At 46.0% G+C, this 23,207-nt stretch overlaps 1 protein-coding gene across 12 annotated transcripts in view; it reads left to right on the top strand.

The window, feature by feature from the left end:
• The window catches only part of SHANK3 (SH3 and multiple ankyrin repeat domains 3), a 675,575-nt gene that overhangs the window by 87,810 nt on the left and 564,558 nt on the right, over positions 1-23,207 (top strand). For all 12 annotated transcript variants that reach the window (XR_012666651.1, XM_075124628.1, XM_048820302.2 and 9 more), the window contains exon 4: positions 21,373-21,481. Coding sequence is in view for 11 of the 12 variants with exons in the window: in XM_075124628.1 (XP_074980729.1) it covers positions 21,373-21,481 (109 nt within the window). In the remaining variant the exon portion in view is untranslated. The remainder of the gene's footprint in view (positions 1-21,372; positions 21,482-23,207) is intronic.

Genomic DNA, 23,207 nt, shown 5'->3' with positions numbered 1-23,207 from the left:
GTGTTTGCAGGGCTGCACCATATTTTGGTTTTTGCCTATAGCAATTTTGTAAACTTCAAGTGAGACCCTACAAGTAGTGGCATTTAAAGAAACCAACATGTATAATTTAATTCTGTATAAATTTGAACTCAAAATTGCATTAGCACAATTTTTCAAATTAAATTTACAAAGCCTCAACCTAATTTAAAAAAAGAATCAAGTGATTTTAAATCACTGAACAAATTATTTAAATCTCCTTGTTTTAAATTTCTGCACTCTGCTTCAGTGGAATAACTCCTGATTTACACCAGCATAAAAATCTAAAATCTATGAATGTATAAACAAAGGGGAATAAGACTCCTTATTTTCATACAGCTACCAAAATTACACTAGTTGCTTTACAAACAAACCAAGCCATTACATTCCTTACCATGATGTGGTTAGGATCTAGAGGAGAGACAAGCTGTTCTGAGTGTCAGTAGTAACAGTGGGGTAGGAATAAAAGCTAAGGAGGACAAAGACTACAAAAACAAGGTGGTACAGTTAGTTTGGTGATGTGCATGTCTTTGTGGTTGTGATATGTGTCTATATGCAAATATGTATGTACAGTACAAGCATTTGTAGATTATTTTCAATTCCCTGGTTTTTATTGGGAACCTTTCTCTGGGCTGCAGAGCTGCTGCTGGGGTGGGCCATGATTTGAGGCTGATATAGGGTCTTTCTCCTCCAGCTGGAAGTTACACCTTCGAGTTTCAGTGTCGACAGACCCATAGAATGTTATGTTGGTGAGGTGCATGTTTGCGGAGTTTTCAGTGGTTTTGCTGATCTGGCCCCAGGCCAGAGTCAGGATCTCCTGTATTAGCTGATCTGGTCCCAGCCAAGTATTCACCCTTTGTTGGCCAGGATTGAAGGAGCTGTGGATGCTATTGCAGTGTGTTTTTCTTATCTGACTTGTGTTCTGTGTCAGCCCTCAACTGTTACTCTCAAGCACGTTTGAAACTTCCGCTGAATTACTGACTGCCTCAGTGTACCAGTGTATACTTCCTGGGTGCGGTGTTCTGTCCCCTCTAGTGGCACCGAGACCACTTAGAGATTAATGAGTCTGCTACAGCCTTTGCTAAGAGCTTTGTGGCTTTTAGCTCATGCAGTAGAGGCTCATGCATTAAGCTCCAGAGGTCCCAGGTTCGATCCTGCCCACCAACGACCGGGGTCTGCTGGTGTTACACGCGGCTGGTGTATCTGAGCTGCATGAGCTTCTCTTGTCATTCCTGTCTTGGAGTCCTCAAAGTGGAGAGGCTTCCGATGTCTTATCTGTTTGCCTACCAGAGAGTCACTGTGTAGCAAGGTGCCTGTGGGCACCTCCCTGCCTTTCATGGAGAGCGAGTGAAAGTTCAGTGTGGTAGAGGGGAGCTCAGCTGACATATATATAAAATTTGTATTGCAGAAGTGCCATGGGGTACCAGTTATTGACCAGGCCCCCATTGTGCTCCATGCTGTAGTAACACAGAACAAAACCAAAGAGCTTACGGTGCACGTATCAGAGAAAAGACGACAGGTGGAGACAAGACAGATGGGGGAGCACAAGGAAGCAGTGAGGCAGTTCTGGGCAGCATGCTGGGGAATGGTCTTATTGCACCAGCTGCTTAACCATGAATGATGAAGTTCGGTACCAAGGATGCGATAGAGGCATGCTGGGAAGAGATTGTTCTGTTTCGTGGTCCCTGTTGTTTGACAGAGGTCTGGGTTACACAAAGTTATACTCTTATCTTGTGGCTAAGAAGAGTATGCCCTGACTGCAGTGGCTACTGCTGTGTCTTCCCTTAAAAAAATCAAATAAAAATGAACTAGGGGGTTCCACCCCCCCCATAAGCATCCTGGGTGCCACCCTCCCATCCCCCTCTGCTTCAGGGACTCCTTGCAACTCTCCACCCATCCAGCCCCATTCCAGGATCCCTGATTTCCCCTGCAATGTCAGGGGCTTTGTGTGTGTCCCATTCCACCCATTTGACCCCATGCACCCCATTACCTTTTCCCTCCATACCAGCATCCCCCAGTAACCCCCTACCAGGGGGGTTCTGTGTGTCATCTCCCACCCACTTCCACCTCCCTCCCCCACACCAGAAGCTCTGGGTGGCCTTCCTTTCCCTATTGCCAGGACCTCATTTCCCCTTCATGGTAGGGGCTCTCTGTGTGCATCCATTCCCTCCTCCTTTCAATAGCTGGGTCCCCCAATCTCCATCCCCACCGGGGGTTCTGACTGGTGATCCCTTTCCCCACTCCACCCCTTTCAAATTTCCCCATTCTCCCCCAAGCAGGGATTCTGCATCCCCGTCCCCCCCAGTCTCACTTTTCCCTTTCTGCTTGGGGTTCTGTAGGCTCCCTTCTCTCCTCCCCTCCACCAGGGGCTGTGTGAGTGTCCCCATTTCCCTTCCCCATATGCTCCTTCCCCCACCCCATTCTTTCTGTGCCAGCTTGCTAAAATCTATTGAGAGGCTAGGCAGAGATGAGATAGGTGTATTGTTATTCTTCAAGGCATTAAAGGGTGCCACCAACCAGTTGTCTGATATATAGAGAATTGCAGAGGAACTTGGAGGGGTGGGTGTGCTCAAGAACTGTCAGGGCTTTTGTTCCTCCATTTTCCCCATTTGGTTTTTTTCCCCACCCCCCACCCCCAATCAATAGGGATCTGGACATTGACGCCTAGAACACTCCCTGAAATGTTGGGATTGATTGGATGCGGCATTCAAAAGTTATCGTGGTACAAACATATAGCAGATAGTCAGAGAATGCCATTAAGTTGAGTGCAAGCTTGGCCAAACATACGGTCAAAAACAACAATCACAAATGAATACAGGCAGTTAACAAAATACACTAATGGAGAAGTCATGTTAGATGACCTGAACTCCCTGACAGGTGAGAGGAATATTCTTCCTTTTATTGGAGGTATGTTGACAAATACCATCTTTGAATCTCTGGCTTCTGATCTCAGAGCCCTTTCTTATTTCCAGAACAGTTCCTTCTGCTGTGGTTTGTTCAGCCACTGAGGTGAATCTGCGAGTTGGAGCCTGCATTTGCTACTACTCAATTGTCTGTGACTGGGTGGGGATGTTCTACTTCTGTCAGTGCATGAGCACTTCTATAGCATTTTGAATGCCTTCAAGGAACAAAGCCAGCATCTTCCTTCGTTTCATTTAGATGTCTTCCATTCCTCCTTTGGGACTGACGCTCAGGGGTAGTTATGGTGTAAGTTGGTGAGGAGGGTATAGCTGTTTACTTTGTAGGCTGCCAGATGCTTCCTGTTTGGGGCCTAGTATTCTCTCCCACGTGGAATGGGATTAACTGTTTGGCATTCTTGTCATCTCTCTTCTGTTTTTTGGTGCATAATTCTTTTGTAATTATGTCGGGTTAATTTTCGGTCCCTGAAGGGACTTATTAGATCTTGGCCCTAAGGTATTTGCTCTTCTGCCATGTGTCTCTGTACCGGTGTTTCAATAGACTTGTGAGTGCTGTTGTGGTGTTCTAAAAGTTCTAAACATGGATCTCTTGAAGCCTTCTTCAAGTGCTGATCTCTATGTGTATTCCACAAATGGGTATGCATGCATCCCATGCACCAGAGTCCAGAGATTTTAGCAAGCAGTGTCCATTGGCCTGCACATACGCAGTAGATCTCCTTGTACTCCCAAGTGAGAGTAGAAGAAACAGTGCGGGTCGACGCCCCCTAAGTTCTTCTTACCGCTGCATGATCGGAGCTGGGATCCAGAGTCCTCTCTTGCTTCAGCCTGTCAGAAAATCCTGTAAATAAGATTGTAAATAGTTATTCTTTTAGCCTAGTACAGTTAGTTTTTAGTATAGTTAGTTTAGTTTGTTTCCTTGGACCAGGAATTGCCTTCCTGCAATTGGGAACAATGCCCAGAGTCATGGGCTTCAAAAACTGCGTCTCCTGCCCTAGATCCTTCTCTGTCAGCAACGAACACCAAAGCTGCCTCTACTCTCTGGGTGAGACACATATTTCGATGAAGTACAACATTTGTTATTTGTTTCCAGTGAGAGCTTGCAAAGCCCATGAACTTCAGCTTGGAAAACATTTAATGCAGAAGACCACGAGGCTCCTCTCCGATGTGGGCCAGGGAGACCTCCCTGTACATGAGCCTCACCAAACAAACAGTGCCCCTCTGATCATGTGCTTGATCCCTTGGTTTCTAAGCCTCCTCCAGAGCCTCTCATGAAGGTAAGGAACGCTCTCATGGGCAAAAGGAGAGCTCTCTATCAAGAACTGTCCATAAGAGATGCACTCCTTCCCCAAGCCCATCGAGGTTGGGCAAGCCCTTACACACAGATATTAAGGAACTGGTTCTGTAAAGATAAACCCAGACTGGAAAGGAAAATGTGCAGGAAGAAGGATCCACTGGTTCCGTTGGTGATTTGAATACCAAAGCATAAGGACCGTCATCTGTCAATGAGTGCGACTCCAGACACTGTGGTACCAATTCGTCTGCCCAAGGAACGCACCATGACTAAAGATGCTCCGGTATTGTTGATGCCAGTCATTGAAAACCCTTCGCACGTTGGGGCATACAGAGACCTACATGGCACCAGAGGCTATCTTTCTTTTCCACCTGCAGCCTCCCCTCTTCTCTAGCCCAGCCCTCCTGAGGGACATTACTACACTGGAAGATGATGCTACTTCAGTTTCCCAGGAACCATTTCACTTACAACCGGAAGGCAGGACTGCCCCGGTACTGACTTTGGATCAATCTGATGAGCCGTCACTCCTTCATCTCCATAGAGAAAGCCAAACCTGGACAGGCGATCCAGGAATTACAGTCGCTACCCTTATGGGCATGACCTCCCTAGGGACTGATGGTTTCTGATGCCATGGGTTCCCCACCAAATGGTTGGCCCCTCTTTTTGGCTTCATTGTGGGCTGTGGGATCCCTATACCAGATGTCCGGGACCCACCCAGGAGTCTTTCCCATTCTTCTCCCATATGTCAACAGCCTGTTCCATCAGTGTCTGAGGATGAGGTGGATGTTGAACTGGAACTGCAGGTACCAACGATTCTGATGGGAATTGCCTCCTTTTTCCCAGGTGAGACAGTCTCTCCTTCCTCCCCATCCCCACCAGATGACTACAAGCAATACTAGGACATATTACGAAGAGTGGCTAACGATCTCCTTATATCTCTGGAGGAAGTCCAAGACCCACACCATTGACTGTTGGACATTCTGCAGCCTCAGGGCCCAAGTAAGGTAGCCCTCTCAGTTAATGAGGCCATAATGGAACTGGTGAGATGGGTCTGGCACACCGCAGCGTCCTGTGCCCCCACACCTCAGAGGACTGAGAAGTGCTGTTTTGTTCTAGCAAAGGGAGCTGAATTTCTCTTCTCTCACCAAGCTCCCTAGTGGTACAGGCTGCTATGGAACGAAATAGGTTGCAGTACCTGAGGCCTACCTCATCAGACAAGGGCTCCAAGAGACTCGACCTCAGGGGAGAAAAGTCTTCTCCTCTGCAGGTTGCAATTCCTCATTGCCAGTTACCAGGCCCTGCTATCCAAGGAGGACTTTAATAACTACTTCAGGCTGGCGGCCTCTTAGGACAAACTCTCTGCTGAGGACAGTACCCAGTTCCTTTCCTGTTTAGAGGAGGACAGACTGTTGGCAAAAATGGCTCTTCGGGCTGCAGTTGATGCAGCAGATACAGCATCCAGAAGTTTGGCCATGGGTATTGTAATGAGGTGGGATTTGTGTTTGCAATCCTTGGACTTCCCCAGGGAGGTGCAAAACAGTATCCAAGGGTAGCGAAGCAATGACTCACCGGCACGGCACCTCCGGCTGGTCGTCTTGGGAATTAGCACTTCACCAGCTCTGGAGCATCCTCTGCTGGCCAATGTCTCGCTTGAATCAGGCCCCATGTCTCCCCCCAGATCCTGGTGCCCTTTACCCTGGGGTTCTGCCCCCAGCAGTAACCCACAGTCTGGGTTTCCCCTCCCAGGGGAACCCCCAACCCTCTACCCCACCTTGCCTCAGTGGCTACTGCCAGTCATCATCTAGCCCCCGCTCACTGAGGCAGACTGCAGTCTGTAAACCACTCATTACTGGCAAGGGGGTTTTGGACCAGTTGCCTCTGCCTAACCCCAGACTGTACCTCTGCAACCCCAGTACTTTCTTTGGCCTTTAGCAAGGCCTCAGCCTGGGGAGTTGCCAGGCTGGAGCTTCCTAGCTCCTCTGGCCTTTCCCCAGCCCTGCTCCACTCTAGGTACCCTTTTCTTCCAGACAGCCAGCTCCTTCTCTCTCCACAGCTAGAGAGAGACTCTCTCAGCTCCTGGCTCACAGCCCTTTTGTAGGGCCAGCTCTGGCCTAACTTGGCTGCTTTTCCCAGCTGCAGCACTCTCTATGGCTGCTTTCAACCCCTGTTCTGCGGGAGTGGGGCAGCTGCCCCACTACACGAAGACCTTCTCTTTGATGAGTCCAGCAACTTTAATGAGAAGACTGAATCCTTTAACGAGTGGAGGGAGTCATCAAAGTCTACCCATGCATCTGATGAAGTGAGCTGTAGCTCACGAAAACTTATGCTCAAATAAATTTGTTAGTCTCTAAGGTGCCACAAGTACTCCTTTTCTTTTTGCGGATACAGACTAACACGGCTGCTACTCTGAAACCTTTGCTCCCTGTGGATCTACACACCAGTCCCAAGGAGGATGCACCAAAGGCAAACCTTTCAACCAAGACAGCCTACTTGTCCGCCTCCTCCTCCTTTGTTCTACTACCAGTATCCTGCTGAGCCTCCGCATAAGCAAAAAGAAGACTGAGACCCTTTTTTTTGCCTCCTCTACTACCACATCAGTGACCCATTCCCAGCCCACTGCTAGCAACCACTTTTGATGTTTTAGTTGAGACCTATTTGCCATCTCTGATGCTACCTGCCCCTTCTTCTGTCACCTTTGGAGGCCGTCTCACTCTGTTCACCCGCAACTGGGAACTAATCACAACGGACAGTTGGGTCTTGGAGATTGTCCATCAGGGATGCTGCAAAGAATTCCTCTCCCTCCCTCCTCACAAACGCACTTCTTGGTCCCCCTTTGGGGACCACTCTCATGAGGTTGTGCTTCATCAGGAAGCAGAATCCCTATTGCGCAAGGGTCAACAAGGGTAACCTTGTGTTCTCAAAACTTGTTGGTCCTCCGTTTGAACCCTTAGCGACATGTTCCATGTCCCACCTATCCATGATGGTGGCATTTCTAGTGGCCATCACTTCAGCCAGGCCTCATGAAGGACCCCTCCTTTAGGGTATTTCACAAGGACAAAGTATCCCTTTGCCTTCAACCTAAATTTCTACCCAAGGCGATCTCCGAATTCAACCTTAACCAGTGTATTCACTTGCCTGTTCTTTTCTCAGAACCCACACTTTGTCTGAAGAGACTTCACTCCCTCGACCTGAGGCATACAGTGGCCTTTTACCTGCAAACAATCAAACACATCAGGAAGTCTCCAAGACTCTTCTTCGCAATAGCAGAGAGATCCTGTTGTCAAGCTATATCGTCTCAGAGGATTTCTAACTGGGATTCTGGCTACAAACTGGCTTGCATCCCACATGTGGAACACACACAGAAATGGAGGTTATTTCTCTTACAAACATCTGCCCGAGCAACCTGAATTCTGGCATTTCCTAACTTTTGAGTGCTGGACTTTTAATGTAGTTTCCTTGGATGCAATTTTTGTTTTATATTTTTAAAAGTCAAATTTTAAAATAAAAAATGCACCAGATGAAGCCATACTGACCCTCCACTGGGCGATGAGCTGGATGGCGATCTTTGCAGGCACAGCACAGGTCTCTACCACTCTAGCTAACAGAGTAACTGAGTAGCAGAAGCACATTGTTATCGTCTCTGTGGACCTCTGTGGTAGTGATCAATGGCTCCATGTCTAGTTGGCAGCCGGTATCAAGTGGAGTGCCCCAAGGGTCGGTCCTGGGGCCGGTTTTGTTCAATATCTTCATCAATGATCTGGAGGATGGTGTGGATTGCACTCTCAGCAAATTTGCGGATGATACTAAACTGGGAGGAGTGGTAGATACGCTGGAGGGGAGGGATAGGATACAGAAGGACCTAGACAAATTGGAGGATTGGGCCAAAAGAAATCTGATGAGGTTCAAGAAGGATAAGTGCAGGGTCCTGCACTTAGGACGGAAGAACCCAATGCACAGCTACAGACTAGGGACCGAATGGCTCGGCAGCAGTTCTGCGGAAAAGGACCTAGGGGTGACAGTGGACGAGAAGCTGGATATGAGTCAGCAGTGTGCCCTTGTTGCCAAGAAGGCCAATGGCATTTTGGGATGTATAAGTAGGGGCATAGCGAGCAGATCGAGGGACGTGATCGTTCCCCTCTATTCGACATTGGTGAGGCCTCATCTGGAGTACTGTGTCCAGTTTTGGGCCCCACACTTCAAGAAGGATGTGGAAAAATTGGAGAGAGTCCAGCGAAGGGCAACAAAAATGATTAGGGGTCTGGAACACATGAGTTATGAGGAGAGGCTGAGGGAGCTGGGATTGTTTAGCCTGCAGAAGAGAAGAATGAGGGGGGATTTGATAGCTGCTTTCAACTACCTGAAAGGGGGTTCCAAAGAGGATGGCTCTAGACTGTTCTCAATGGTAGCAGATGACAGAACGAGGAGTAATGGTCTCAAGTTGCAGTGGGGGAGGTTTAGATTGGATATTAGGAAAAACTTTTTCACTAAGAGGGTGGTGAAACATTGGAATGCGTTACCTAGGGAGGTGGTAGAATCTCCTTCCTTAGAGGTTTTTAAGGTCAGGCTTGACAAAGCCCTGGCTGGGATGATTTAACTGGGAATTGGTCCTGCTTCGAGCAGGGGGTTGAACTAAATGACCTTCTGGGGTCCCTTCCAACCCTGATATTCTATGATTCTATGACCTGCCACTGACAGCGGCATATTATCGCCTAGGCCGACAAATTTGCAGGGGCGGCAAATTTTTAATAGCAGCATTTTTGTAATCGTGGCATCAGTGACGCACGCCGCAATTCTACCAATCATAGCGCATATTGAAACCACCCACGACAGTGCGCCGCGATGCAATGCGATTTAGTAAAGAACATGCTCGTGACCATCCTAAGCATTAACAATATGACCGGAAGGAAGAAATTAAGCGGTTCTTAGTTAAAAAAAAAATGCTATACAAAAGAAAGAAAGGGAAAATTAAATGATAGCAAAAATGCGCAAACTGGATTCCTTTGTTGTATCAGTTAGTGCCGACAGTGAGACAGAAAAAATACTTGAAAGCAGTAGTGAAGTTAAAAGAGAAAATATTGGTGTTGTTATTGGAAATATTGATGTGATTAAAGTACATAGTGAAACTAAGGAAGAAATTCCGGGTGCGGTTAGTGTTGAAGAAAATGCTCCAAATACTAGCATATCAGAGACTACCGGGAATCATGTTGATCTGGATATCTTTGACAATACTGCAGAGATTTGCGAATTATGTCAATCTGACATTGAAATATCTACCATAAGTGATGACCTGGCCCAATGGATGTTGAATGATGCTACAATTGAGTATTTATCAACACATGATATTAAACAAAATATTGATAGTGATTTTACTAACTCAAAAAGACAATATACTGATAAAATGCGTGTTCAAACAAAAAATGTGTTTGAACGACATCTTTTAAACAGTGAAGTAAAGCTACAGTAATATCTTGTATATTCGGAGAGCAAAGGAGCCGTGTTTTGTGCCCCATGTCGATTATTCGGAGGGATCTCAAGTCTGGCGACGAGTGGATACCATGACTGGAAAAACATATCAGCTCGACTACGTGAACATGAAAATTCGATTGAACATAAAACATGTGTACTGACAATGGTGAAGAGAGACAAGATATCCAGAAGAATTTATACAAATTTCAAATTTCAAATGGAAGAAGACATTATTTATTGGAGAAATGTGTTGAAGAGGATTGTAGCAGTGGTAAAGAAACTGTCAAGCAGAAGACTTGCATTTGGAGGTAAGGTGGAAAAATTTGGATCACCTTATAATGGCAATTACATGATGGCCCTTGAGCTTGTCGCAGAATTTGATCCATTTCTAGCAAATCACATTGCACGTTACGGAAATGAAGGTCGAGGTAACGTATCTTTCATCCTATATATATAATGAATTTATAAAATTGATGGCTTCAAATGTGATCTCAAATATTATTAAAGAAGTAAAAGAAGACAAATTATTTCTCGATAAGTTTTGACTCAACTCCTGACATCTCTCATGTTGATTAATTGGCTTTTATACTGAGATATGTAAATGATGATGTAGACCGGTTTCTTTGTTTTTTACCAAATACTAGCCACAAATCAGAACAGTTAGCTGATGCTGTACTTTCAACTTTGAATTGTAATGGATTAGATATCGCAGACTGCCGTGGCCAGTCGTATGACAATGCCACTAATGTGTCTAGTGTATATAGCGGGTTGCAAGCAAGAATAAAGAATATAAATCCTTTTGCTGTGTATGTGCCTTGCTCTGCACATTCTTTAAATCTGGTTGGAGTATGTGCAGCGAAAAGTTGTCAAGAAGCATGTTCATTTTTCTCAACTGTCCAACATCTTTATTCATTTTTTTCTGCCTCTACTCACCGGTGAGAGATTTTACTATCTAATTTGAAGCCAGGCAGTAAAGTAATAAAAAGACTTTCTAAGACTCGATGGTCATCTCGAGTGGAAGCTTGTCATAATTTGAGTGAAAACTGGAATGGTATAATTAAAGCCTTAAATACAATAAAGGAAGATGCTACTGAGAAACCTGTTACTCGTAATGAAGCTACAGGCCTGCAGCGAAAACTCCATCGACTTGAGGCAGCTTTTATGGCTGTATTTTGGAGCTCACTCTTGGAAAGATTTCACATAACTAGCCCAAAACTGCAAAATGTTTATACTGATATACAGACAGTTGTAGAACTCCACAACTCACTAATAGGATGCATTTACTCTATATGGGACTTGTTTGATACGTACGAAGAGACAGCGAAAGAAAAATCTGAAATTGAAGACAACGAATTTGACCCAAGGCGAAAAAGAAAGTGTAAACTTCAATCTGATGAGACATGTGAAGTTGAAGTGGAAATGTGTGGTAGAGATAAATTTAAAGTAGATACCTTTTTAACAATACTAGACCTTGTATGTTCCGAATTAAAACGCAGAAGTAATGCGTATCAAGAAATTTATGTCAGATTTCAGTTTCTCTGTAACATTACCAATACTTCAACAACAGATATAACAGTTCACGCTAAAAAATTACAGCTATGCTACCAAGGAGTTTTGGAAGAATCATTCGTGAATGAGTGTCTACATTTTCGATCATATTTGGAAGGTGTAGAAATTCCTGAAAATGAAAAGAAGTCAATTTTAAGATATTGCAGCCTTCTTGGAAATTGAAACATTCATTCAGTATATCCAAATATTGATATTGCCTTCCGAATGTTCGTTTGCACACCTGCTATAAACTGTTCAGCGGAACGATCATTTTCGGCATTAAAAAGGTGAAAAACTATTTGAGGGCTAATCTCAGTGAAGAAAAAGTAAATACCTTTCTCTCCTGACAATTGAAAAGGATCTAACAACTTCTCTAGATTATACAGAATTAATTAATAAGTTTGCCACTCAAAGGTGTAGGCGTAAACAAATGTAATTACTTACTACTCACATACTTTTATTTCTTTTATTGTATTTACATAAAATAAAAAATAAATATTTGTTATACACCAGACCCCCGCTTCAACGCGGGGTTTTGGATCCATGTGCGGTCCCGCGCTATAAGTGAAATCGTGCTATACAGACGTGCGTTCAAGTGAGGGTCCACTGTACTTGTAATTTTCTTTATAATAAAACTTGTAAATGTTCATTTATTTTAATGACATTTAAATTCATTTTAGTTCAAATGAATTTGTAAAAAAAAGGAAAAAAAGTTCATATGGGGGGTGGGGGCGGCAATTATTTCAGGGCCTAGGGGCGGCAAAATCATTAATTCACCACTGGCCACTGAGAGACATTTTGCCAGTTTCCTAGCTATTTGCTAGACATCAAAGGAATGCTGAAACTCAAGAAAAACTGAATGCACTAGAGCCTTTGGTAGGGGAGCATTCTCTAGTGGCTACAAGCCCTCTGTCCCTGTTCATCCCCAGGTTCTCCCTATCAGGCTGCTCCTGTCCCACATCCTGCCCCTGTTCACTCCATGCCTGATTCTTCCTCCAGCTGCCCTCAGTTCCTGTCTTCACTCCCTGCCCAGCTCTTTCCCATTTTCCCTGCCACTCCTATCCTCCCTATCCCTAGCTCTTGCCCTGCTCCCCCTCCCTTTTCTCCTGCCTCTCTACTCCTTTATTCCTACCCCCATCCCCTATATTCTGTCCCCCTCTGCTCCTCCCCTTCCCCTCCTCCAAGCTCCCCTGTTCTCATCTGTCTGCTTTAGAATCAGGCTGCTTCTTTCCTTCTCCCCCCTGCCTGATGCTAGCAGAGGGAGCACAGAGGAAAGACAGACTTCTGCTCTCAATTCTGTGCCCAGTGCTATAGCAGCCCAGAGTGGCCTGGACCAGCAATTGCCTGGAAAGTCCATCTCCGCCCCTCCACCCAAGGTCAGCACTTATGAGTTGTGAGGGGATGGAGCATGCTCAATGCAGGCAAAATCTTCAGAGAATTTAGCTGCCAAACTAACAAATTTCTACTGAGACTGTGCAAATTGTGATTTTTTCAGAGGCTTATAACTTGGGCACACTTTGGTGAGTTTTCTTGGAGACGGCAAGAGGCACATCCTTGACGCAAAAACCACCCCAAATTTCATATGTTTGCGCCAAAGCATGGGGCTGGTGGATGTTCTCAGAGAAACGATTGTAAGAGGCTTTTTTAACATGGCTAAAACTATATATTTTCCCCCAACATCATTCTCAGAAACAGCTGGTTTGTTTTAGCTGAAACCCAACCCCCACCACACACACACACCCAATTCAGCTTGAGGCAGGCACCTGTCATGGAAAACTTCACTCCAAATGGGTAAAGGTGGCGAAGATATAAGTAACTGAAAAAAGGGTCTTGTAATGGGGAGTGTTGAGTAACTGTCAATAATCAAATGGTTCTGAACCAGCAAGCTGAGTGACTAAACTGTGCAATCAAGTGTTTTTAAGGTCAGGCTTGACAAAACCCTGCCGGGGATGATTTAATTGGGGATTGGTCCTGCTTTGAGCAGAGGGTTGGACTAGATGACCTCCTGAGGTCCCTTCCAACCCTGATATTCTATGATTCTAAGTGATCTTCATATTGTAACCCTCATCCCTGTTCTTTGTTACGCTCACTCCTGCATCTTTTTTCAAATTACTATGTAAGTAATGTGACAGGGTCGGGCCAGATGGCTATAGGAGAGTAATAGAAGTAGGCTAAGTAGGTCCCTTTTCCCTGGGTAAGGTAACAGGGAAGGTTCCAGAACAATCAGGAACCTTCTGGAGACAATTAAGACAGGCTGATTAGAACACCTGCAGCCAATCAAGAAGCTGCTAGAATCAATTAAGGCAGGCTAATGAGGGCACCTGGGTTTAAAAAGGAGCTCACTTCAGTTTGTGGTGTGTGCGCGTGTGAGGAGCTGGGAGCAAGAGGCACTAAGAGCTGAGAGTGAGAACGTGGACTGTTGGAGGACTGAGGTGTACAAGCATTATCAGACACCAGGAGGAAGGTCCTATGGTGAGGATAAGGAAGGTGTTGGGAGGAGGCCATGGGGAAGTAGCCCAGGGAGTTGTAGCTGTCACACAGCTGTTCCAGGGGGCACTCTAGACAGCTGCATTCCACAGGGCCCTGGGCTGGAACCTGGAGTAGAGGACAGGCCCGGATTCCCCCCCAAATCCTCCCAACTCTTGGTCAGACACAGGAGGAGGAGTCGACCTGGACTGTGAGTTTAGAAAAATGGCCAAGCTGAGGGCTGCCGTGAAGCTCCAAGGCGAGCAAATCCGCCAATAAGCGCAAGACCCACCAAGGTAGAGCAGGAAATTTTGTCACAGAAAATAAATGTCTTCGGCATGATCTAAAGCCCCAGTGCTGTTCCCTTGCCCAGCAGCACTGCAGCTTCTTCCCGCCCCAATTCCTTTCTTGCTTTCTAATGGAAATTGTAACTTTCCAATGGTTTCCTACGACTAGTATTTCATGAGCCAGCTCTTCTAACCATGAAGACTCCCAGTCCAATTAGGAAGCAGACCTGGGCTCACAGAGCGGAGAGCCAAGGATCTGAGGGATTTAATTCTTTACTTGCAAAATTATTGCTAGAACAGCAACACTCCTGAGAGTAAACTGGGGTTGCATGTAGCTGCATTGAAGAATCACTTGGCAGAGCAGCCCAGAGTGCTGTAGTGCTGGTGAGTGCAATCTGTCTCTCCCGTGAAGCAGCAGATGAGCGCTAAGAATGATTTCCCTGTTTTCTGTCGAGTGTCTTATTAATAAAAACACGTGTATTTTTATGTGTGACGACAACAGAATGATTCGCTTTGAATCCTTCCCTGTCCCTCTGCTTCTTGTCTTGGCCCACACAGCCTGCTCTCTCCCCATCTAGGCCAGCAGCAGACCCTGCCCACATTTATATTTAGCAAGCACGGATTCTCCCAGATTACAGCTAGTGACTGCTGATAGAACATGTGTCAGGGACTCGGGGTCTTGAACCCTGGGCCACATAGGTGCTTTGGAGCTAGTACTCCCCAACGTGTTGTCGGAATAGGAGTTGAACTCTGACAGAGGACCCCAGTACTGGGAGCTGATTGCCGGAATGCTGGAGGTCCTGATTGGTTCACAGCTCCTATTTAAACCCAGCACAGGAACAGAATTTTGTCCATGCAACGGGGTTCATTCTGCTTCAGACTCCTTTCCCTGGAATACCTGCTCCTATTGCCTGCTGCTGATCTGCTGGTAACCTGACCCTGCCTGCCTCCTGGTTTGTCCTCTGGCATGTCTCGGGCTCTGATCTCCAGGTATCTGACCCGGCCCAACTCCTGACCAATGTGACAGGATACACCTTAGGAAAAAACAGCTATGTTCACTTCTTGGATCTTTTTTACTTTCCTCAGTAGAAAAGAAACAGGTTACTCAGAAGAGAGAGGTTTCTCAAGACATATGTTGTCCCAGTTAAAACTGGATAATCTTGATCTGTGCTCTGAAGGTTGCCAGCACAGATCTCAAAGTTATTCAGGAAAAAAAGTGGGTGTAATGGTATCATGAACCTCAAAACCCCAGTTCATGCTGCACTTTAAGCTCTGCAGCAGGAGTCTGGTGAAAAGTTCTTGCACTTTTTGTTCCAAACACAGGACACCATGCAATCAGAGAAGAATCCTTCTGCCGCTGAGAATTTGCAGCCTGTGGTGAGGGTCTGAAAGGAGCTAGCGTTTTCCTATATCTTAACAATTCTTACCTTTAACATGTCACTAGTGAGCTGCTCCCTCTCAAATTAGTCTTGAATAGAGACGGGGAGTGGATGAGTCATTACACAAAGTAAAACTATTTTCTCATGTTTATTCCCACCCCCACCCCACTGTTCCTCAGACGTTCTTGTTAACTGTTGGAAATGGCCCACCTTGATTATCACTACAAAAGATTTTCTTCTCCCCTCCCCCCGCCTCCCCCTCCGCTCTCCTGCTGGTAATAGCTCATCTTAAGTGATCACTCTCCTTACAGTGTATATGATAACACCCATTTTTTCATGTTCTCTGTGTATATAAATCTCCTCACTGTATTTTCCACTGAATGCATCCGCTTAAGTGAGCTCTAGCTCACGAAAGCTTATGCTCAAATAAATTGAGTAGTCTCTAAGGTGCCACAAGTCCTCCTCTTCTTTTTGCGAATACAGACTAATACGGCTGCTCCTCTGAAACCTCTGCACCTGGTGGCTGTCTGTGTTGTAGCGAGTGTCCTATGGCATGAATTCTTCTCTGCGAAGTGAGGGAGGGTTTATTATCTGATGAGTCAGTGACCACTATTACTGTATTAACAAATCAAACTTTAATTAGACCACCAAGATAGTCCGTTTAGGCACCTGCATCCCTTTGTGCTGATATTGTTATGACCCTGCCCTCCCCTTCCCTAAGGCATGTCACCTTCTCTTCACCTCACGTCAGCATTTAGATTGGAAACTCTTTGTGCAGGAACCGTGTGTTGTTTTGTTTTTGGAAAAAACCCAGAGTGTGGACAGAGTGAAAATAAAAACCCATAATATATTAGCACCCAGTACATGGAAGGTACTTTACAGGGGTAGAGTAAGACAAGTCTATGCCTGGGGGCACATGCAGTCTGAATGGACAACGTACAGACAAAATATAGACCCAGGAGTAGAGGAAGAAGCAAACAGGCAATGGGGATGGTACAGTATGCATCACGTTAGCACCATGGTTTACTGAAACACTAAAATTTTTACTTGTTCATAGTGAATTAGAGGCACACTTCTGGGATTATAGAAAGAGGTGGGTTCTGAGGAGGGATTTGAAGGATGACATGGAGATTGTCTGGTAGTTGAGGTGGGGAACAGAATCAGGGAACAAAGGGAGTGAGAGGGATGATGGAATTGTTGGAGTCTAGACTGTGAACAGGAGAATGGATGGAAGTGCACGAATCCAGCACTATCATGCTTGCCTCTCGATCCTGCTGTGCTCAGAGCACAGGATTCTAGATCCAGTACTAGCGTGCTGGGTTCTGGATCCTGCTGCTGTCAGTGGGTGGGAGCGAGACCCTCGTTTTTAGTGTATCAACATTAAGATGAAAGTGAATATTAAACTGTCGTTTGATGAAATTGCATCATGCAGAATCCTGGGGCGAAATCTTTCACCACTGAAATGAATGGGAGTTTTGTCTTCCCATTGGACTTCCGTGCAGCAGGATTTCAGCTCTGGTCTGTAGTGATAGCCTTCTTAGCTGGATGGGGTTGCAGGTTGAAAGAGAGAGGGAGAAGAAAGCAGAGGGAAAGGGTTTGGAAGGGTGTATGGGGGTCCTTTGCCAGACATTAAAGAACATGCATCTGGCATGTTCTCATTAATATTTAAGGTTTCAGAGTAGCAGCCGTGTTAGTCTGTATTCACAAAAAGAAAAGGAGTACTTGTGGCACCTTAGAGACGAACAAATGTATTTGAACATAAGCTTTCGTGAGCTACATCCGATGAAGTGAGCTGTAGCTCACGAAAGCTTATGCGCAAATAAATGTGTTAGTCTCTAAGGTGCCACAAGTCCTCCTTTTCTTTTTATTAATATTTAAGAATCAAGTCTGCCTGTGAGGAGAAACTAGAGCAGACTCAAGCTGTTTGGGACTAGAGAGGAAAGAGACACAGTGAAGAGACACTCTTGTGTTCCCAAAGACTCCAGGAAGAGTACAAAGAGACAGCTGTGTGGAAGATTACTGGCTTCCAATGGGAGGGTTGTTGCCCTGTTTTTGTGTGTGTGCTGCCATCCTGTGGAATGAAGTGTTAAAGAAGAAAGTCTGATTGGAGCCTGGAAATGTGTAAGCTATTGCTAATGCCTGTGGGAGAAGGTAACCCAAAATAACATGTCCTCAATGGGCAGGAGAAGCCCACAGAGCTGCAGCAGCAAGGCGAGACTGAGCGTGGAGAGTATATTTCTAGTGTGATGGGGCAGAAGAATGGCCATTGCAGTCTTAGGTTCCTGAGGAATCATACCATGTGTGTGCACATCCTTTGCCTGGGGCCACATAATTTTTTCTCCCCAATTTCCCACTCTCGTTAACGCCAGTTCAGCCCCATGGGTGCAAGCACCAGGAGAAATGCTAGTGTGCGTGCCGTTTTTACTTTGCGTTTAGGACTGCCTGGGGAGGGATTAGCGACACAGTGACAAGAAAACTTGTGATGGCTGGCGTCTTCTCTCTGCTAGTGCTCCTTCTGTGGGGCATTCCCAGTGTGGGCAGCAGTGGGACACTTTAGAGGCAAATTCGTGTATACAACAGGTAGATGGTTCTGGTGCAAGGTACTGAAATATTTTGAAATTGGACGGTGCGGGCCTTGGGTGATCAGAGTTAAATTAGTACAGTTTGGATAAGTTGTGCGTGGGAAGGATATTGTAACAGTGTGGAAATATCTGAAGATGTTTGGTGTCAGAGTAGCAGCCGTGTTAGTCTGTATTCGCAAAAAGACAAGGAGTACTTGTGTACTTTAGAGACTGTGTGTATATAAATCTCCCCACTGTATTTTCCACTGAATGCATCCGATGAAGTGAGCTGGAGCTCACGAAAGCTTATGCTCAAATAAATTGGTTAGTCTCTAAGGTGCCACAAGTCCTCCTTTTCTTTTTGAAGATGTTTGGGAAGGGGCTTGGGAGGGTTTATTTCTCTCTTGCTGTTGGGGTGTGAGGAGATGTTTGGGAAATGGTTCACTGATGTTGGGGAGCCTGTGAGGTTTGAGGGGTGTTCCTCCATTGTTAGGAGGAGGGGAAGTTTGGGGCATACAGGAATTGGTGCCATGTCCTCCTCTCCAGCACCGCTCACTCTGTCATACTGTGTGTACTCAGGAACATGATATCCTGGTAAGCTTTGCCAGCACCGTCCAGTCCTAATGACCTGGATCCTCTTTGCTTTCTGAACTGCTTCTCATGTCTTAGTGAGCCAGCCGCTGTGTTCCTCAGCTTAATTTGGTGCTCGTTTCAGCTGCTGCCGTAGGCTGCTTTTTCTTGGCTGATGATCAGAGGATGTCTCAATGTGGGGCTTCTTGTGAAGCAGGGAAGCTGGGGCGGGACCTGGACTCGGAGGGTAAGGTGATAAGGCGTCAGGTTCAGCACTCTCTAATAAACCAGGGATTCCTCTCCTCTGCCCTTGTCCGTGGCCCTGCTCTGTTGCTCTGCCAGCGGCAGTCAGAGTATCAGAATGTGCTGCAACTGAACTTGCACATTGATTTCTTCAAGCTTCAGGTTTTGGTGTCTCGTAAAACGGACTCCTCTGCGTGCCTTCCCCGGCCTCTCACTGGGGTTGTTTGGGTAAATGGCATTTAAATGTTACCCCAGGTTCGGAGCTGCAGCGCTTGCTGTGGTGTCACGGCGTCCCCGGGCGATGCTCTGGAGCTGCTCCCTACGAAGCCAGTCAGGACTCTGGGAGAGCCTCCTCTGTGAGCAGACTGTCTCCCGAGCAAACAGCTCACACGGCTTCCACCTTCCTGGGTCTGACCTCGGAGCATTCAGCCTCCTCTGCCCCTCCATGCGCTTCCCACAGCGAGTCCGCTCAGGCGGGGTCCTGGGGAAGCCAGAGGGTCCTGCCCCCAACTCCACAGTCAGACGTGACTCTCAGCCAGCCAGTAAAACAGAAGGTTATTAGACAACAGGAACATGGTCTAAAACAGAGCTTGCAGGTACAGAGACCAGGACCCCGCAATCAGGTCCATCTTGGGGGGCAGGGAGGCCAGAGGTCCATCTGGCCCTCCCTCCATTTCCCCAGCCAGCTCCAAACTGAAACTCTCCAGCCCCTCATCTGGCCTTTGTCTCTTTCCTGGGCCAGGAGGCCGCCTGATCTCTTTGTTCCTCAACACCTTCAGTCAGCACCTTCGTAGGGGAGGGGCCCAGGCCATCAGTTGCCAGGAGACAGGGTGTTGGCCATTCTCTGTGTAGATGCCATCACACTGGCCCTCTTGGGCTGTGCAACAATCACACACCCTTATCCCCCCACCTATATACTTAAGAAATGCATAGGGGAAACTGAGGCACCCACACAGTTTCAGAGAAAGTATAAAGAACATTCCCACTTTGCAACAGAAGGAGAGCAACAACAGATGTATATTATGTTGCCAGGGTCTCATTTTCCTGGACTTTTATTTCTCATGCTGAACTGGGGCTGGTTCTCAGCTGGTTTTAGGAGCTTGCTGTAGGTGCCAGCATAGCTTTAGAAAAATATTTTGATATCCTTTGGCCCTGTCTGGACTGACTAGCTAAATCACTTATGATCCTGGTTTAAACTGAGTTCAAAGCCCCATGCAGATTCACTTCAAACTGGATCACTTTTAAGCTTTATTGCATTGGTGAATGCATCCAGCTGACTTCCCTCCACCATCTTTCCAGCAAGGAGGGTGATGCTGAAGGAGCAAAGGTTCCAGTTTGGGGGTGCTGATTGCTGGTGGAGCCATGAGGGCTCTTTTGGTCTTTGGTTGCAGAGTTCTGGAATGGTTTCCTTGATCGCTGTAGACAGGGTTTTTTTCTGAGACTCATACTAGCCAGATCATTATTAATATTATTTCTTTTGTGATAGGCACTTCCTCAAAGACCTTGCACAGTTCCATCTAAGCTGGCTATTGCAGGGTTTGATAACACATGTCTCAGAGGAAGAAATTCCTGTGCACACAAACCTGGGAAGTTGAACTAAAGCCCGCTGGGGAATGAGCATGTTCAAGCTCTGTTGTGTTCATGTAGATCTGCTGTCTGTCTGCTTGGGGCTGTCTCCTCAAATCAGCAACTTCTGTATCCTACGCATTTGTGTGGAATTTGCTTAAATAAATATATTTGCTAAACATTATAATTGAAAAAAACCCACAATCCTAAAAGGAGGACCTATGTGCAGCTGAGAAAAGACAACTCCCTTGAGAACAGGTCTAATTGCAGGCCCCATTTGGGAGGCCCACGGCAAAAAGTGACATCAATAATAAAAGCACAGTTATGAAGTAGAGAGTGAAAGCGACAGCTACTCCAGTTATAAGAACTCACAATAAGAGTTAATGTTCAAGGAACCTGATCTTGTCTAATTTAAGTATGTTAAGTTCAAGAGGCAGATAGATGGATTATACCACTTTAAAATGTTGTCTGGGTACAACATAGTGTAAACAAGAGATACAAATAAAGCCATCTGCCATACGTTTTACATGCATCAGTTTGATTTTGCTGCGTAACAGGAAGCTGGCATGTCACCTTAGGTTTCAAGCAGTGTGTGGTCTTGATGGAGAAGTTGTTGCTAAAAGTCACATAACTGCTGAGACTTCAGTTTATTGTGTGTCTGTGTCACAGTTGTATAGTTGTATATACTGTATATGTTTCTCTTTGTGGTGTATATGAATAGAAGATACCTAGTAGGAGGGTAGAGGTGTGTGTCATGGGGACTTGGGTGGAGGGCAGGGGGAGATAATTATTTGCCCCAGTGGCTCTGGCTTCCATGATACGCTTCAGCTGTCTCCAGTCTCTGGGGCAGGAAATGTGTCCCTGGTAGCTCATCTGCAGTATGCCCTCTGGCTGGTTTAAGGTGCTGGGAGTGGATATGTGCCCCAGTGGCTCTGGTGGATGTTGTTTCCAGTATACCTTGGGTCTCCAGGAAGGGTGTGTTTCCCCCAGTGGCTTTTTTTCTTCAGTAACAGGGTGTTAACATTGTGTGTTGTGTATTTTCCTGGGATTTCATGGCTGCAGGCAAATCTGAAGAAGTTCATGGAGTACGTGCAAATGCTAAATGTGGAGAAGGTCTGCAGACTGCTGGAGAAGGGACTGGACCCCAACTTCCATGATCCGGACACTGGAGGTGAGACTAGCTTTCTCAGAGATGGGGGATGGCAGAAGAGGGTTGCGGGCAGCTGGTTGCTTTGGCAATACAGTGGGATTTTGGGGGAGTAGTAGTTTGCTTGAGAGGGTAGCAAATGGCGTTAGGGGAAAGGTGGGAGTTGGATTTTGAGTTACAGGGACCTTTAGCAAAGAGTCCCAATATGGTTTTATTATGTTTCTCTCATGGGGGTTGGAGCCTGGTTTTCTTAAGCTGGAAAGGACTGTCTTTGGGAGATACAGAGGCCTGGAATTGTCAGACTAGATGAAAACATAGGACAGCCAAGGGTTCTCTCGATGATGCAGTCATGGGGATGCAGAAGTATTCTCAGGATAGATTACACAGTTCCTGGCTTCTGAGTCCTTCAGGAATTGCCCATCTATGTGAGAAGCCACATACATCCCCAACAGTGTGTTGAACCCACCACAAAAGCAGTGACTGTTGGGGCTGGGTGCATGCTCCCTGGCAGATCCAGATGTTTGATACTGAAGATGTGAAAGGAGCTGCAGCACTGGTCCCAGCTAGTACTTTTCTCACTGCTTCTGTAGTGAGTATGGAGCTCTCACCCTTTCCCCACCTTTGTGGTGTCCTTTAGTGCATGTCTGGGATAGGTTTAGTTATTGCTCTTATTTCTGTATTAAAATAACAGTGTGAAGTTTGTTACTTTTAGTACAGAGTAGGCTCCATGCCTGCTGCATGGCTTAGGCAGATTTCCAACCAATGAGTGTGTCAAGCTGTTGTGCAGAGAGACAAGAGCGTGAGTACCAATCCCAGGGCTGACTGTGAGGAAACAGGGTACAAACCCCAAGCTGGTTGTGAGTGCTGTATTTCAATTTCACTAACCAATTATCAAGGGTAAACTCCTCAGCCTTAATGTGGAGTCACAGACAGTCCCCTTGGGTACTGTGATCTGTCTCGCCACCCAGGTGAGCCTCGCTCGTCAGGTGAGCCTACCTTTGTGAGAAATGTCCCTTACACCAAGCATCTCAGCAAAATTCCGGTTACTCCCAGTGCCAAAGGACCAGTCACTTACCCCAGGTCAGTTGCACCTTAGATCTCATACCAAAAACAATGCATGTAGCCAATCCTGTAATAAACTGTGTGCAGATTTATTAAATAGGAAAAGGAAACTGGAGAATTATTTACAGGGTTAAAGGAGGTAAACATAGATGTAAAAATTAGTTACAGTCTTAAATTTCAAAAAGTAATAGAAGCTTCTATAATAACCGAGCTCTATGGGGTTGATGCAAGTGCAGGGCTCAGAACAGGTGGAGGTCTGATTGGGATGCCTCAGAACTGAGTGTCCTAGTTCTTGTACAAAGACAGCCTGCTTCCTCATTACAGTCATACTTTAAATCTGGGTCCTGAGCTGATTCAATTACTTGGTGGTATATGACATTAGACCATTGTTCACATTCATTGAGTTTAAGGCCAGAAAGGATCATTACATCAGCTAGTCCGACCTTCTGTATGTCAGAGGCCATTACATTTCATCCAGTTACCCCCTATTGAGCTCAATACCTTGTGTTTGACTAAAGAATATGTTTAAGAAACGCATCCCATTTTAATCTGAAGACATCAAGAGATTGAGAATCCACCACTTCCCTTGGGAGTTTGTTCCAGCAGTTTGTGCCTAACTTCTAACTTGAATTTGTCTGGCTTCAGCTTCCATCCATTGGCTCTTGTTCTGCCTTTTCCTGCTCGATTA

This window comes from Caretta caretta, chromosome 1 (assembly GCF_965140235.1).
Source record: "Caretta caretta isolate rCarCar2 chromosome 1, rCarCar1.hap1, whole genome shotgun sequence".
NCBI classification, from domain to species: Eukaryota; Metazoa; Chordata; order Testudines; family Cheloniidae; genus Caretta; species Caretta caretta.
The sequence above is the reverse complement of the archived record's forward strand: the minus strand, read 5'-3'. Positions and strand labels throughout refer to the sequence as shown.